The sequence below is a fragment of the Protopterus annectens genome, chromosome 4.part0 (genome assembly GCF_019279795.1).
Source record: "Protopterus annectens isolate FY-2018-M chromosome 4.part0, PAN1.0, whole genome shotgun sequence".
Classification (NCBI taxonomy): Eukaryota; Metazoa; Chordata; order Ceratodontiformes; family Protopteridae; genus Protopterus; species Protopterus annectens.
Genome location: NC_056733.1, coordinates 647,641,448 through 647,657,787, shown reverse-complemented (window position 1 = coordinate 647,657,787; position 16,340 = coordinate 647,641,448). Strand labels below are relative to the sequence as shown.

The 16,340-nt window shown below is 40.8% G+C and overlaps 1 protein-coding gene across 2 annotated transcripts in view; it reads right to left on the bottom strand.

The window, feature by feature from the left end:
- CFAP251 (cilia and flagella associated protein 251) overlaps positions 1 to 16,340 on the bottom strand; it is a 2,280,288-nt gene that overhangs the window by 971,249 nt on the left and 1,292,699 nt on the right. For both annotated transcript variants that reach the window (XM_044068613.1, XM_044068614.1), the window contains one exon: positions 9,620 to 9,870. In XM_044068613.1, coding sequence (XP_043924548.1) covers positions 9,620 to 9,870 — 251 coding nt within the window. The remainder of the gene's footprint in view (positions 1 to 9,619; positions 9,871 to 16,340) is intronic.

The following is a 16,340-nucleotide window of genomic DNA, read 5'->3' as shown; positions in this document are numbered from 1 at the left end:
ATTTGGCTAGATGTACCATGTGCCCCTGCTTTTATATAGGGAAAACCAACAGGTCCCTTAGAGAGCGGATTAGGGAGCACATATACCACATTCGTATTGGGTCTACCCATAATGCATTAGCAAAACATGTCATGACACTTGGAACGGGACATCAATTTGTTTTCTGTGTCCTCCAAGCTCTGTCCAATAATGTAAGAGGAGGAGATTTGGTCAACCTCACTCTAGAGAATGAGCTTAAATGGATTATTAGGTGCAGAGCGGATAAGGCACCTGGGTTGAATGACAAGGTCCAGATAAGACCCATCTTAAGAAAGAGAAGGCTACGCAGACCATTATAACTTATAGTTTTAATTATTTTTGGTTCTTAGGATAGTTTTATGCACTTTGCACATTTTACCTTTTTTGTCCTCCTTTTATTCCCTTTCCCTTCCCGTCTCTTTCTTCCCCTTCATCCCCTTTCCCATTCCTTTTCTTTTTTCCTTCCTTTCCCCACCCTTACCTACCCACACTTTCCCATTCTTTAACCCTCCTTATCTTTCTATTCATTCATTTTCCTTTTTGTTGTTTTGTATTTTCTTTTGTTGTTCATCATGTTTAACACATATACTCCCTTTGGAGTACTTATTATTTACCCATTTCATACTTTCTTCAGTTGCCTGCTATGTAGATGTCCTGGATATTTGTTTAGTCATGTCCAAGTTCAGACTATTTTTTGCTGTAAGGCATGGTGTTCTTTTATGTCCCTGTATTACAATCTATCCAGTTATAATTTATTCCGTTAGTACATTATGAAGATATTCTAACATGTAGTATAGAAGCAGTTGTCCCATGGATGGTGCACCTTTGGTACATAGGTGTCCTGGATATTTGTTTTGTCATGTTCAAGTGTAGATTATTCTTTAGTATGGTATGGGGTCTAATTATGTCCCTATATTATAATCGATCTAGTTAATATATCATGAAGATACTCTAGTCTGTAGTACAGAAGTAGTCACCTCTGGTGTGTAGACATCTGTGTTCTTTTATTTTTATTTTTGATTGCTTAACGGTCAGGCTGTCTCTTGTCTAGTTATGGGGCTTGTTTTAATACATTGCCCCCTGACACATAGTTTCTGACATGTATCTAGACTTGTTGTTCCGCAATTGATGAGTTTTGATGTCTCATCTGGTGCGCTGCGAGTGTGTATGGCTCGCTATATTTGAATATAATAGTTCTGTTGTTATATGGAGATATTTTACATTTTAAATGATTAGGCTATACTGCCATCTATTGACGATCTATAGACGTTACAGATACTGCATGTTTCTTCCTTTGCCTGCAGCGACGTTGTTACGTAGCGCAGGTGTGTACTTAGGAACAGAAAGTGTTTTGTGTTTATGCGTGGATGTTGTACACCGTGCATAGCAGTAGTTTTAGGATTGCTCTGTCATATTATGGACTATAACTATTGGTTTGATACACTTACTTTCTTCTTTTCTATATGGTAAGTGTTTTGTGTTACGGGTATGTTTACTCGTATGGGTTTCATGAGTCGCTCATTTGAGTCGGCTCACTTTAAAGCCCCTTTGAGACTGTTTATCCAATGTGTTTAAATTTTTAATGTTTCTGTTTTAACACACAGGCAGCTGCTATTTTTTAAATTTTGGGAACTTGATCACTCTCGTATATATGGCGGACGCCTGCCAGAATGAAATCTTAATGTATTTGTGTACTTTAGTTAGTATGGGGAGGTCTGCCAGTACGACATATATTCATGCTTGTGTGCCTAATATGTTTTATTATTATTTATGAGAAATGCTTACTTTAATGTTGGTTTTATTAAATTCATCTATGAGATTTTAATATTGTTTTTGTAATAACTTTTGCCCTATACATAGATATTTTTGTACTAGTCAATGTGGATATATTTTTTTATGTGAATTTTTAACAATCACCTCAGTTGGTACATTCATGTGATGACACTTTTGTTGACTAGTATTGATTGGCTTGGGCTCGACCAATTACTAGAGCTCTTAAGATTTTTAAACCTGCTCAGTAGCTACTGTTTTGTAAAGTCTGAAGAAGCCTAAGGGTGAAAGCGCTTACTGGAATAAACTTGTTTTTTGATCAACTTTGGATGCTGGATTTTTTCCCTGGAGTCTTATAAGTGAGTTGTATGCCATTTGGAGACCACACTTGAACTTTATGACTTTTCAGTAGCACATTTGCTAACCTGATTTTAGCCTATTATTATCAGACATACTGTGCCAGAAAGAACCTGGTCTAATTGCATCTTGAAAAAAAAATACATCGATCTCCTGCCTCAGAAACCCACATTTCTCTTAATCTATACATGTATAAAATTCATTGCTCTACTATTTTCTTTCTGAGAAACCTTTAAACTTTTTCTAGTAATACAACTGTTTCATTAGGCAAGTCACTTACAGCATCCACTTGAAACATCTGTAAGGGAGGAATTGCTTATTACATGTAGGTGGATTATGCCTAATATAAGTTTGTATAGGTGAAGCATGTATGAAAGGCAATGCAGAAGTAAAGCTGTATCTTATTCTGCTTAGAAAACTATTATTTCTGACTGGCATATAAAGAAGATTAGTACACATTCATTCTAGACCATAAAGACTATGAATCCGCTGGATGAAGCATGGATATGGGCATGGTTTCTTGAATACATAACCTTATAGTGCATAAAACAGAATCACACATTAGTGTGTCAAGGATCAAGGACTGGTATGAGGCATCAGTCAACATCTTCCAAGATGCCTTCTCCTACTCAAAGGAGGTATAAGTAAGAACTAGTAAATTACAGGTATGTGTCTACATCCTCAAAGGGTTTATAGGAAACATAGAGGCAGGGCTTTCAGGATAACTGATTCACCAAAAGAACTTTAAAACAAAAACAAAAGTATAAGGTAGTAACCTGCAAAGAGAAGTAGATTAGAGTTCACATTAAAAAGCACCCATGTCAGTGAGTTATTTCGATAAATGAGTTTTACAAAGTCACACATTTCAAAAAGTAATGCAGTACAAGATATGTGGTCTCTGAACAAATAGTTTAGAAGGATGATAAAAATGAATTAGAAGTTATGTACCTACCATAACGTTCCATGTTAGTTGTCTTCTTCTCGCCTTCTTTCTTGCTGGATGGGTTCGGAGCCGAACCTCGGCTCCGACTCGGCCACTCTAAAAGCTCGAGAGCTAGTTCCACCGGCTCAAGGCTCCCCTATATCCCACAATGCTAGGCGGTAACTCCTCAGATCTCGTTTGTAAGCTAGGCCCAGCTAGGAACATTCCATAATATGGAAGAAAAGGGATAACCCACCTCCACAGGCCTACTGAAAGGTGTCCTAAACCTGACTGAGGAAATATATATATATATATATATATATATATATATACATATATATACATATATATATATATATATATATATATATAGAGGTGGTAGAAAGGATAAAGGTCACAAACAAACTCCTCTAGGTCTGTCCAGGCTAGGGGGAAGGAGGGTGGGACGCAAGAAAGAAGGCGAGAAGAAAACTAACATGGAACGTTATGGTAGGTACATAACTTCTAAATGTTAAGTTGTCTATCTCGCCTTCATTCTTGCTGGATGGGGCCGTGTCCCTAGCACCTTGTCCCGGGTGGCCTATCGGAACAGACTCTTGAGTACAGTGGAACCAAAGTTGGCTCGGCCTCTAGAGGCTAAGTCCAACTTATAATGAGAAATGAAGGTATGGGGAGAAGCCCAAGTAGCTGCAGCGCAAATCGAATCAATAGGCACTCGTCTTTGAAAGCTATAGATGTAGTTAAAGCTCTAGTTGAATGAGTCCTGGGTTTGGGTGGCAACTGTTGATGTCTGATCTCATACACAAAGGTAATCAAAGAAGTAAGCCATCTAGAAAGAGATACCTTAGAAACTGGAAGGCCCATTCTGCCTTATGCATAGGAAACAAACAGTTGATCAGACTTCCTAAATTGTTTGGTCCTGTCTAAATAGTACCTAAGTTGGCGATGAACGTCTAACCAATGTAATTTTTGTTCCAATCTGTTCGAATAGTTAGGAAAGAACACAGGAAGATCAATGGTTTGATTCAAATTTGCCGGTGAAGCTATCTTAGGCAAAAAGGACGGGTTGGTACGTAAGGACACCCTATCCTTATGAAACAAAAGATAAGGGGATCGACTACACAGAGCATGAAGTTCAGAGACTCTTCTGGCTGAAGTAATAGCTACCAAAAAGAGTGTTGTCCAAGATAGCAATTTCATTGAGCATGAAGCTGCAGGTTCAAAGGGGGGAAGAATCAAGGACGTCAGAACCAAGTTGAGATCCCATGGAGGAGGAGGAGGATCCCTGATAGGTGGTTTGAGGAGAAAAACTCCCTTTAAAAAGGCTTTGCAGAGCTTGTGAGACATAATGGAGGACTCTGGGACTCCAACATGAAAGTTAGATATAGCTGCCAATTGAACCTTGATTGCAGAAGGAGACGAACCTGAGTGGAAAAGTCTGGCTACAAAATCTAGAACTGATTGAATGGAAGCAGTGAAAGGATCTATATCCTTTGAATGCACCCAATAGGAAAAACGTTTCCACTTACTATGATAAATCTTCCGAGTGGAAGATTTATGAGAGGCTATTAAAATATTAGAGGAAGCCTGGCTAGAGTTGGAATTGGAGAAACCATGCTGTGAGGTTCAGAGAAGGGAGGGAGCGGTGCAACTGACCCGACTGATGGGTCAAGAGGTCTGGAACTGGGTCCAGATGCCAGGGTTGCTCCAACAGATAACGGTGAAGAAATGGGAACCAAACCTGTTGAGGCCAGTAAGGGGCAATGAGGATCATGGAAGCTTTCTGAGTGATGGCTTTCTGTATTAGTTGAGATATCATTGGGAAGGGAGGAAAAGCATACAGAAGTCCCCGGGGCCAATCGTGGACTAGAGCGTCTCTGCTGGGATGGCCTGGTTGGGGAAAGAGGGTGAAATAATCGTCGCACTTGCTGTTTTGGGGAGTAGCGAAAAGGTCGCAGCAAGGTCGGCCCCACTTTCGAAAGACTTTGTCCAACACTGAATTCTTCAGAGACCACTCATGAGGCATGAGAATAGCTCTGCTCAATTTGTCCGCAATCACATTGGACTTCCCGGGAATGTGCGTTGCTAACAGAAACCGCTGAGAAGAAATCGCCCATTGCCACAGTCTGAGTGCTTCTTGACATAGGGGGTAGGATCTGGTTCCGCCTTGTTTGCTGATGTACCACACTACAGACATATTGTCTGTCTGAATTGCTATAGTTCCTTTGGGAAGAGAGTCTTGTAGGGCTTGCAACGCTAGAAGCACTGCTCTCATCTCCAGGACATTTATGTGCAAGTGGCGTTCGAAAGGTTGCCATATGCCCTGGACCGTCCTGCCCTGGTAATGCCCCCCCCACCCGATCAGGGAGGCGTCCGTTGTCAGTGTAGCAACTGGAGGGGAAGGAACAAAGGGTCTTCCTAGGAAGAGCTGGGGGGATGTGACCCACCAAGAAAGATGATTCTTGCACAATTGTGTTATCGCAATGGAATGGGACATTGGAAGTTGTTGGTATGACCATTGTGTGAAGAGCATCCATTGTAAGATTCTCATGTGGAATCTGGCTAAAGGAAGGAGAGGGATAGCAGCCACCATTATTCCTAAGACCTTCAGGGCCAGTCTGACTTTGATTTTGTTGCTCTGCAAAACAAGAGACTTGTCTGTGTATGTCTGCTATTCTCTGCTCTGTGAGTCTGGCTGACATGCTGACTGTGTCTAGATTTGCGCCTATAAAGGTAATAACACGACAAGGCAACAAGACAGACTTTTTGTAATTTATTGAAATGCCTAGTGTTTGACATGTGTGAAAGGTATAGTCTCTGGCAAGAAGCAGAAGACGCTTGGTGGGGGCTGTAAGGAGCCAGTCGTCTAAATACGGAAACACTTGGAATCCTTGACGTCTCAGATGAGAGGCGACCACTGCCATGCATTTGGTAAACGCTCGGGGGGCTGTAGTGAGTCCAAACGGCAGGGCCCTGAGTTGGAAATGACTGGCTCCCAGCCTGAAGCGGAGGAATCTCCTGGAGCGACTGCTCATTTTGATGTGGTAGTACGCATCCTGGAGATCTATAGAGCACATCCAGTTGTCCTGCCCCAAAAGGGGTAGAATGGACTGCAGTGTGACCATCCGAAATTTTGTTTTCTTGACAGACTTGTTCAAGTTGCTGAGATCCAAAATGGGTCTCCAGTCCCCTGATTTCTTTGGAACCAAAAAGAATTTGGAGTAGATTCCGGACCCTTGTTGGTCTGCTGGAACTAGTTGAATGGCTCTTTTTGCAAGCAGCTTTGATATTTCTAGCGCTGCTTGTTCCCTTTGACTGGGTGGAACATCTGGAAGGGATTTTTTTGATTGCTTTGGAATGCGAAAGAATGGGATTGTATAGCCTTCGGAAATGAAGGACTGTACCCACTTGTCTTGAGTTAGGGATTGCCAGGCTTCTGGGTACAGAGATAATCTTCCTCCGACTGCCTCCAAAGGTGGACAGTCGGGCAACACCTCAGGGATGCTGAAACGGCTTATCGGAGAATGTTTCTCGACTGCCCTGATTCTGCGGGCCCCCTCTGCCTCTAGGACGGCGTCTACCATTATTGTTCCCCCCTCTGCCTCTAGAAGGGAACCGACTCTGTGCGTCAGGCAAAGCTCCTTGAGATTGTTTATGAACCACATCTTTCCCCCCTTCTGGCCTTTGGGGTAAGGCCTAGAAGGAGTAGAAAAATGGACTCCCACGGCAGAGAGAGTCTTGCCTTCCGTCTCGCACCTAGTCAGGGTTTCCTTCACTTGAGGACCAAAGAGGGATGATCCATCAAACGGGGAGTTAGTGAAGGACACCTTGAAAGGGTCCGCAAAATTACATAGCCACATCCAGGCGTGCCGACGTAAGGCCACACCTGTACCTGCCGCTCTACTCGCTCCATCCGCCGCATACGAAAGGAGGTGCATGGAGGAGTTAACTATTGAGTTGAGGGTAGCCAGCTGAGAGTTCATCCTATCCTGAAAACCCGCAGCTGTTGGATCCTTTAACATTTCACTCGCTTCCTTGATCAAATCTCTCTGGAGACGAGTGAAATGACACAGGTAGTTCAGCGAGCGCATAGAAAAGGTCACTGACGAGAACATCCGCTTCCCGTATCTGTCCATAGTCCTAGACTCCTTGTTAGGAGGATGGACAGGTACTGAAGGATCAGCTAGCTCCTTCTTGGTGACTGCAGCCACCACCATAGCATCCACAGAGACGCCTTTGGTTAAGAATTCTTTGTCCTTGGGCGCAGTGATAAACTTTGAAGGTCTCCTGGGGGTGGGGTCCACAGAGTCAGGAGCCGTCCAGGCCTTCTTTGCCACCACCTGCATAAGGGGGTCAAAAGGAGGGGACACCCAGGAGGTGGAAGGGCGAGAGCCAAACGCCTCATGATACACCGATTCATCCTCCGAAGGGTTGAGGGCTGGCCAATTCCCCCTCTGTTTTAGGATCTCGAGGATGTCTGCAAAGGAGACATCTTCAGAGGGGGGACGAGGGGAACCTTCAGAATCCTCTAAATCGGTGTCAGAGGTGACAGACTCAGGGGAGTCGATGTGCTTCCTCTTGCAGGAGAGGCCTCGGAAGAGGAGGAGATCCCCACTGGGGACACTTGAGGAGCTGGCTCTCTGCGATCCGGGATGAGGGAGTGAGCAGAGATCACCGGAGGCACCATGGAGGGAGGGGCAGATGGAGCCGACTGTGGTGTTGAACCAGGTTCTAACACGCTCCTCATGACCTCGAAGGCACCCCTGTCAGGCAGAGCCAGAGGTCTCCTCTCCGAAAAGCTGAAGACCTTCCCCGGCACTGACAGTGATGGCTCCGAGGCCGATGTCGGAGCCGAACTCACCTGCTCCGAAGCACCGAGAGGGAGAGCGGGGTCGGACAAGTGTCCGATGCTACTCTCCCCCTCGGAGCCGACGAGGGAAGTCCGGCGCCGAGATTCCTCCAAGGAGGAAATCGGAGCAGACGACGGTACCGAAGACAACGGTATCAGTTCCGACACAGCCACAGTCTTGGGTCCGAGCCGCCCCGGCTCCGAACTCAAAGGAGTCGGAGGAGGAATATTCTGAGTGATGGGATTAGCCATCGACTGTTGAGTCAGGCTTTGAAGCATCTGGGCCAGTGCCTCGGACTTAAGAAGTCGACTCACTACCCTCTGAAGGTCATGATCTGATAGTCTCGACGACCTAGAGGAGTGAGATCTATGGCTCCGTTCAGACAGCAATGGAGATGCTGGAGCCGAATGAACGGAGCCGATAGATGGTGACCGGGACCTTTTTCTGGAGGTCGGTTCCGACAATCTGATCGGAGCCGACTCACCGGTGTCTGCCTCGGCTCCGGCCGGAGCCGAGGAAATAGTAGGTACATGAGTTCGAGAATCATCGGCTCCAGCCGGAGCCGATGTTCGAACAGCCTTCGAAGCCCCAGAAGACGACTCAGATACCGGAGCCGATGGTCTGGTAGGCTTCGAGGGTTTCCCCGAAGATTGAGTCGGGGGACCCTCAGGCTTCAATAAGCCCCTTAGAATGAGCTTATTTTTACGCTCCTGCAGGACTCTAGGGCTGAAGCCATGGCAAACAGCACATGAGTCCTGCAGGTGCAAAGGTCCCAGGCAGTAAACACAAGAAGTGTGACCGTCTGTCAGAGACATCTTCTGACAGCACGAGTCACACTTCTTAAAGCCTGAGACCTTTGAATCTTTAGACATGTCCAAAGAAGAAAAAAGTGTAACCACACAATCACACACACACACCGATTACACTTATCAAAAAATTAAATTAAATTAAATTAAATTAAATTAAATTAGTAAGTAATTTAGAAAAATTAAATCCCTAGAAAACACAGTCACTCCAACTACTAGGAAGGGAGGGACTGGGCCTAAAGCCCAAGGGAATAACTTTAGAAAGTTTTAGGAGAAAAAGGGAAAAATTTGGACTAGGAATGGAAGGAAACTACGTAACTTATAATTTTACTAAGAAAAGCTAACTTAAAAGGGGGTCTATCTAAGATACAACTATTTTTTTTAAAACTAACTTGACGAGCCGGTTGAAAAGAACCTCGATCGCTGTAGTGGCAAACGAGATCTGAGGAGTTACCGCCTAGCATTGTGGGATATAGGGGAGCCTCGAGCCGGTGGAACTAGCTCTTGAGCTTTTAGAGTGGCCGAGTCGGAGCCGAGGTTCGGCTCCGAACCCATCCAGCAAGAATGAAGGCGAGATAGACAACTTAACATCACAAAGTTTTGTAAGTGTGCATATATGCATATGCATATGTGTGTGTGTGTGTGTGTGTGTGGGGGGGGGGGACAGTTTGACATAAATGTGAAGAACTAAGAACCCCAAAACGTGAACAACAATAAGAGCAATGCATATGCACTAAGAATTAACAAAGATTTTCTCAGCAGCACATTCACTCTAATGAAGATGAAATGTGACCTTACCTTGTTAAAGAATAAATTGAGTCAGGAGGTAAAAACACCATTAAAGCTGAGAAATAATACTAAGTGATTAGAATTAAATGCAAGCACGTATGTACTACCTTTGATGTTATATGTCAGACAGTGAATGTACTGTCCAGCTTTAAAAATCCTGCTGCAGATATATTTTTTCTTTTTATAATCCCACACTTTCAGCATCCCAGAATAGCTTGCTATGCACACAATAGGTTTTTCAGGGTGACATGCTATGGCATACACAGTCGAATTGGCTTCCTGAAGTAATGCTTCAACCTTTGTCCCATCTGCAGTTACGTGAACCACTGACGCATCAGATGTGGATACGACAAAATTTCTGTAGAACTCAAGCAAATAAAACAATGAGAACGTTACAAAGTAAAGACAGAAAATTACTTTTAATGTTAACAATGAACACTGAATGTGAATATCCTCATACATGGATCAAACACATTAATGTCATGTTTCTCCGTAAGAATATTTCAACAGGACTTGTTCATACAGTATTTTAAATAAACATATTTCTTGGGTTTATGAAAACTAAGAAACTTAAAATGCTTATGTAATTATATATGAGAACAACTTTATAATGCTGCACTCAAAGTAAACCATGTACATGTATTTTTAGAATATGCATGTTCAAGTCATATCTTTATTTTTACAGACTTCATATATTACCATACGAGTTCCTTAATATATTCAAAATGGTGCAAAAATGACTCAATGGTATTGTGCATGTGCATGGAACTCAGGTTTTTCATTAAAAAGATACATTTTTTAATGATTGCCACCAGCAGAACAAACACTTCATTTAGAAGGCAGAGTACTACATGAAATGCATTTGCTTTTCTGCTGTTTTAAGGAATGTTATAACTCTATACAGTACATGTTCTGCATAAGCCCTGCAGCTGACAGTCAAACGTGTAGGCTATACATTTAAATACTGGGTACATATCCAAACAGGAATGCTGTGCAGTCAATCTGAAGTAAAAATATTAAACATAACTTCAAAACAACTGTAAACATCCAATGAATATGCTATTAGAGAAATCATAGACTGAGTAAAGCACTGCGTGAACATCACCACTGGTTTACAAACGAGGATGTAAAATCAGATCAGATTTACAATGTTGTTCTTCAGTTAACTGTACACACTGTGGGTGCATCACATACATTTAAGCATTTTCTAAGCATCAAATAAAACAGTGTCTACAACTCCTTCAGTCACTGCTTCCTTAAATACCTTTCCTATACCACCTGAATTACTCACACTATTATTTTTTCCCATTTCTGTTCCATAGCTTTATACTAATAGCATTAAGTTCACTTGCTTAGTAAAACTTGCTCTAACGTCTTCCCTTAAGTAAACAATTATCACTGTTTCTACTTACATTCAAACTTGGTTTCTTCATACCACCTCAAATCTCAGTATTTACAAAGAAATCAGGCACCACCTCCCCCAAAGCATAAGAATGTCTGCCATCATTTCCTGCAAAATGCTCAAATTCCATTCTATGTGACCTGTTTATGTTCATCTTGGACCTCTCTTCACTTTTTTGTAAAAACATAAAATCTGCCCATTACCATAACACCACTCAAACCCTATCTGTAGCTTGCCTTAATGATGTCACTAACAACCTTCTGATGATGTCACCTGAAAAGAGGATACTGCATAGCTCTTAACAGTAAATGTTCATACTTGTAATTACAAATTTTCATTTAGTATGCATTCATACTTGAAGTGCAGTGCAACTATATTCCAAAATCATAACAAACATTAGCACTTTTACCTGCCCACTATTTTTCCACTGTAGTCGTCCTCATGCTCTCCACTGCTTTGCTATTTTTATTGTTAGTAGCCTTCAAAACCATGAATATATACCAGATCATTGTACTCTATAGTTTTACAGCAGCTGTTTAGTCATATGGTTAAATCCAAATCATATCTGCAATGGAATTCCTTCATCATGTGTTTGTTCTAATGCAAATAAAAATAATATTAATCTTTCCAAAACACTGAAAATATACTAAAGGCCAGTCAAACAAAACTGCTATCTAAACAAACATATCAGCAGTAGAAGAATGAAGGAGCCTTCTGAAACAGAAGGGCCATTGTAGTCTGAGATGCAGGTCACTTGGGTTTGTAAAGCAAGTGCAAATACTGAGGATTTGCTGGATGTGGTAGTGGATGGAATAGAACAGGACTGCTATCCTATCCCGGGGACAGGAAAGGAGAATTACTATCATGCTACCTACCATGTTCCCTAAAAGAAATGCCAGGAGGCCATGGCTAAGTGTGAAAAAGTGCATGGTGGTGGTGGGGGGGGGGGGGGGTACTACAAAAGCGTCACACATGTACCCATCAATATTAATGCATGCTGGAAGGAAAGGAAAGGGGAAATATGGGGTATATCATTAAATTTCTCACCCCCACATTTATAGAAACTGATCTTTTTCTTAGAAAGATGGTTAGAGCAGCTGGATGCACCATAAAATTAAGAAGTTCTTCTTCTTTCAGCTTTTCCCGGTTAGGGGTCGCTACATCGGAACTCCAGTCTGCTAATGATTGGCAGTAGATTTTTATGATGCTGAGGTGCCAGCCCGACACCCAACCTTCAACAAAGGCACGTCCATTCATGCATGTCTTTCGAATGCCACTCAACCACGGGGAGGACATGCAGACTCCACACAGAAGGCACCCCAGCCAAGAATCGAACGGGAGAACCTCTTGCTGTGAGGTGACAACGGTACCATGGCTTAGGTTACAAAAAAAATAATAATATTTGGAGGCAATGAAAGAATACTCCCTCCGCATTGATATTCTTTAGTGTGCCTTAACAAATTGAAATCAGTATAGTTTGCAGTTTTCTTTTTTTTGACAGGTTTTGAATAATTATTAGTATACATTGAAATGGTTCAGAATGCTGTATTTCTTTAGAACTTCCCAGCCTTATGGTTTTTTGCACTGTTTCAGCTCACAGGTTCTCTCAGATTGTTTCTGTAAACCAACATGAAATAGTTAAAAAAGGCATACTTACATGGATCTATGTGGGAGTCTGATATGTAATATATTAAATAGCTTATAGTGTATGTTTAGTAATGTGTTTTGCGGTTTTATAGTTCAATTATTTTATTTAGCTAGTTCTAACTAGTTTATTCATGTACATTTTTATTTTCAGGTCTAGTTTGACAGTAATTACATTTTCCAATTAGATGGTTATGGCATGAATTTGCTATTCATTTTCCTTCATTTTAGTTTGTTTGTTTCTTTTCTAGAAGATTTGTGTGGGTGTGAGAGTTTACTTAGTGACACCAATTTGTTCACCCAGTATCTCCAACAGAGCAGTCTGCAGGGAATCTTTAAAGTCTGCCAACTCATTACACTCCCAGAAAATATGTTCCCAGTTACCTCTTTCTACCCCATCACACCTCCATAATTTGCTGTCTACCTGCAGAAAGACTGGGGTGTAAAAATAGCTATCTAAACACTTCCAAGAAAAGATCCTAAATTTTGTAGTTTTTATTGCAAATTTAGGAGACAAAAATATATCCATTGTTTCTTTGTGAATTGCTATCTAACCTCTCTTCTCAATCCTTTCTAACCTCCTCTGACTGATTCTTACAGTCATTGTGTAATATTTTATACTAATTATTCCTTTCTTAACTGCAGCTTCTGTTCTAGATTCTACTAAAAAGTCTAACGGTGCTGGTCTTTTGTTTAGGACTCCCCTATTTCTTTCTCTTTGCCTATACTCTGATATCAATCCTTGATAGGAAGGGCTATCTCTAAATTGCAGTCCAAATAGGTTTTTGGTGTCTTCCCATTCTATTCCCCTTCCCTCTCTAGTTATTTGTTCCCCAAACATTGGTTCCTTTGCCAGTTTTCACCAATAAATTCCAGACCCCCCTCTTGTGTGCACCCTTAATTGCAGTCATCCCCATTAGCAGAATCTACTTTCTCCATTCCCATGTTGGCTTAGGTCTTAGAATACTTTCTGCTACTTTATGAATATAATATTCTGTATGATTATTGTTATTCTCTTTAAAAGTCTGCATCCAAAATCACAGTCTTTCCTTGTTTTTTGAGCTTCCGCCGATTCATCATTATATTTTTCTGATTTAAATCATAGTTTTCTGCTTGTGCCAAGTACAGTAGCCTTAACTGTTGTTCCGAAATATCCCTTCAAATTGGGTAATCCCAGTCAGCCTTGTTCTGCTAGAAGAATAAGATTATCCCACTTGACTCTTGCCATCTTCCCCTCCCAGATAAATTCCTTCAACTCTTTATTAATTACTATTCACCTTTCCTTTGGTTGATAAAAGTATGCCTGACCTGTATATAACATGAAAGGGACTGTTTTAACTGTTTGTACCCTACTATCGTTATCCATATAACAGAGCAGCCATTTTCTTAGTTTTTGAATTATGTTTTGTTCAATCTCTTCCCACATATCCTTGGCTGCCCCACCGGAATAATTTTTAATCTATTCTCCTAAATACTCCATTTCATCATGTCCCCGTAAATATGGATATTGTTGAACCAATTCATGAGTGGGTACATAATTTACCGCTATTGCCTTTGTTTTAGCTTCATTAATTTTGTATCCTGAAAAGATCTGAAAATGTTTCACAACACTGTAATATCTCTTTCTGTTTTTGTCAGGTATTAAATAGTAACATCTGCAAATAGATCCAGCTTTTCTTAACTACCATACCAATTATATCCTTGAATATTTGAGTCCCTTATTTTCTTTACCATGGTTCTAAATATAATGCAAATAATGAAGGGGAGAGAAGACAACCCTGCCTCGTTCCTCTGGTCAAGCAGAAATTATCAGAGAGGCCACCGCTCACTTTAATTTTCACATCCGATCCCTCATATATCCACCCAATCAACCATATAATTTTATCAGAGAATGCAAATACTTCCATTGCTCTGCTCATAAAGTTCGAGCTTATGCTGTCATATGCCTTCTCAGCATCAAGACCCACCAACAACAGTGGTATTTTCTTACATTCTACTTCCCTCTGGATCATCAGTGTTCTGTTAATGTTGTCAAATGTTTTCATCACTTCCACAAAACCACATTAATCCATATCTATTAAGTTTGGCATCACCTTTGTCATTCTTTTAGCCATTATACACATAAACACTTTATAATCATGATTTAGTATTGAAATGGGCCTATATGAAGCTGGATCTGATAGATCTTTACCCTCTTTAGATATTACAACTACCATGGCTTTCTTACAGGATGCTGGTACTTCTCTTCTTAAAATACTGTTAAACAGAACTTTCCAGATCTTTATCAGTTTTTACCTCCTAGCTTCCAAACTTCCACAGGAATGCAATATATTCCTGGGGACTTTCCTGTAGATTGGTTATACATCATAACTTTTATCTCATCTCCTCCTATTGTAACTGTTAGTAATTGAGCCTCCTCTACCTCTAACCTTGGCATATTAAATTCTTCCATAAGCATTTCAATTTGTACCTTTTCTTGACTTCCGTATTTATCTGCTTTATACAGACTGTCATAGAATTTCAAAAATATTTCTAATACTTTTACAAGTTCCCTTGTTATCTTCCTTACTATAGGCTCCCTAAGCATGGTGACAGCCCTTTCTACCTTCTGTTACCTGAGTCATTGAGTTAAAAGTTTTTGTGCTCTAGAGTTATAATCAAAACAGTTGCTTAACAGCAATCTTTCTAAACTCATGCATATTAGTCATAGTCCCTTATTTTCTGTTTAGCATTCTGCAGTTACCCCTCTTCTTGTTCTGTCAGATGCCCCCTATTTTGTAATACTTTAACATTTGTCAGTCCCTCTAAATAAATGTTACTTCTTAAAAATATCTCCCTTTCTTTTATTTCCACCCTATTTTTAAACTCCACCTTAATTTTATCCCACTTCCTAGCTATATTTTCAGTAGAAATTTCTATCCTCTCTAATAGCTTCTTAATAATTTCCACTATCCATTCCTTAAATTCCTCTCCTTTCAACAGACAGGTGGGAAAGCACCAGTGTCTAATTTTATTTCATTACCCTGTGTTTTTATTTTAGTTATTAGTGGTGCATGATCTGAAACAGTTATTGGGTGAGTATCAAGTCCTTCAATTAAATTCACATGCTCCCATGAAATGTAAAGTCAGTCTAACCTAGCCCAGTTTTTTTTTTATCTTGGGGAATAATACGTAAATTCAGTTGAAACATGCCAAATATTTTCATAAATTGCTTTAAAATTTAATCTACCCTTTGTTATATTTTCCCTTCTGGGTCCCCCAAACAAATCAAACTCCAGTCCCCACCTATAAGTAATATTCTTTGCTGAAATCTGATTATTTCTCTCAAAACTTTCTTAAGCTCCATTATTGCAATTTTCAGTGGAATATAAATACATGCCAACATAATTCTCCTCCCTTACCAGTACCCCCTTAATACTAGATGGGAGGGTGGCCAAATGGTTAAGTTATTTGCCTTACAAACACAAGGTGCAGGGTTTGAATCTCATAAGGGATAATTGGCGAGGCTTAAAATAGCTCGCAAGAGCAGTTAGCCTAGTACTGAACTATGAACTACAAATCTACCATTATTTTCTTTTATATCCTCTTCACTACTGGGGCTCTTCTTGCAATTAATAAAAGTACTCCTCTCTTCCTTTACCCAAGGTATTCTGCACAAGTTCAGTTTTTTCAAAGTGTGTCTCCTGTAGCATAGCTGTTTGCACTCTACATTTTTAAGTATAGTTTAATACTCTTTCTTTTTTGTATTTATCTGTGAGACGATTCATGCTTATAGACATTAC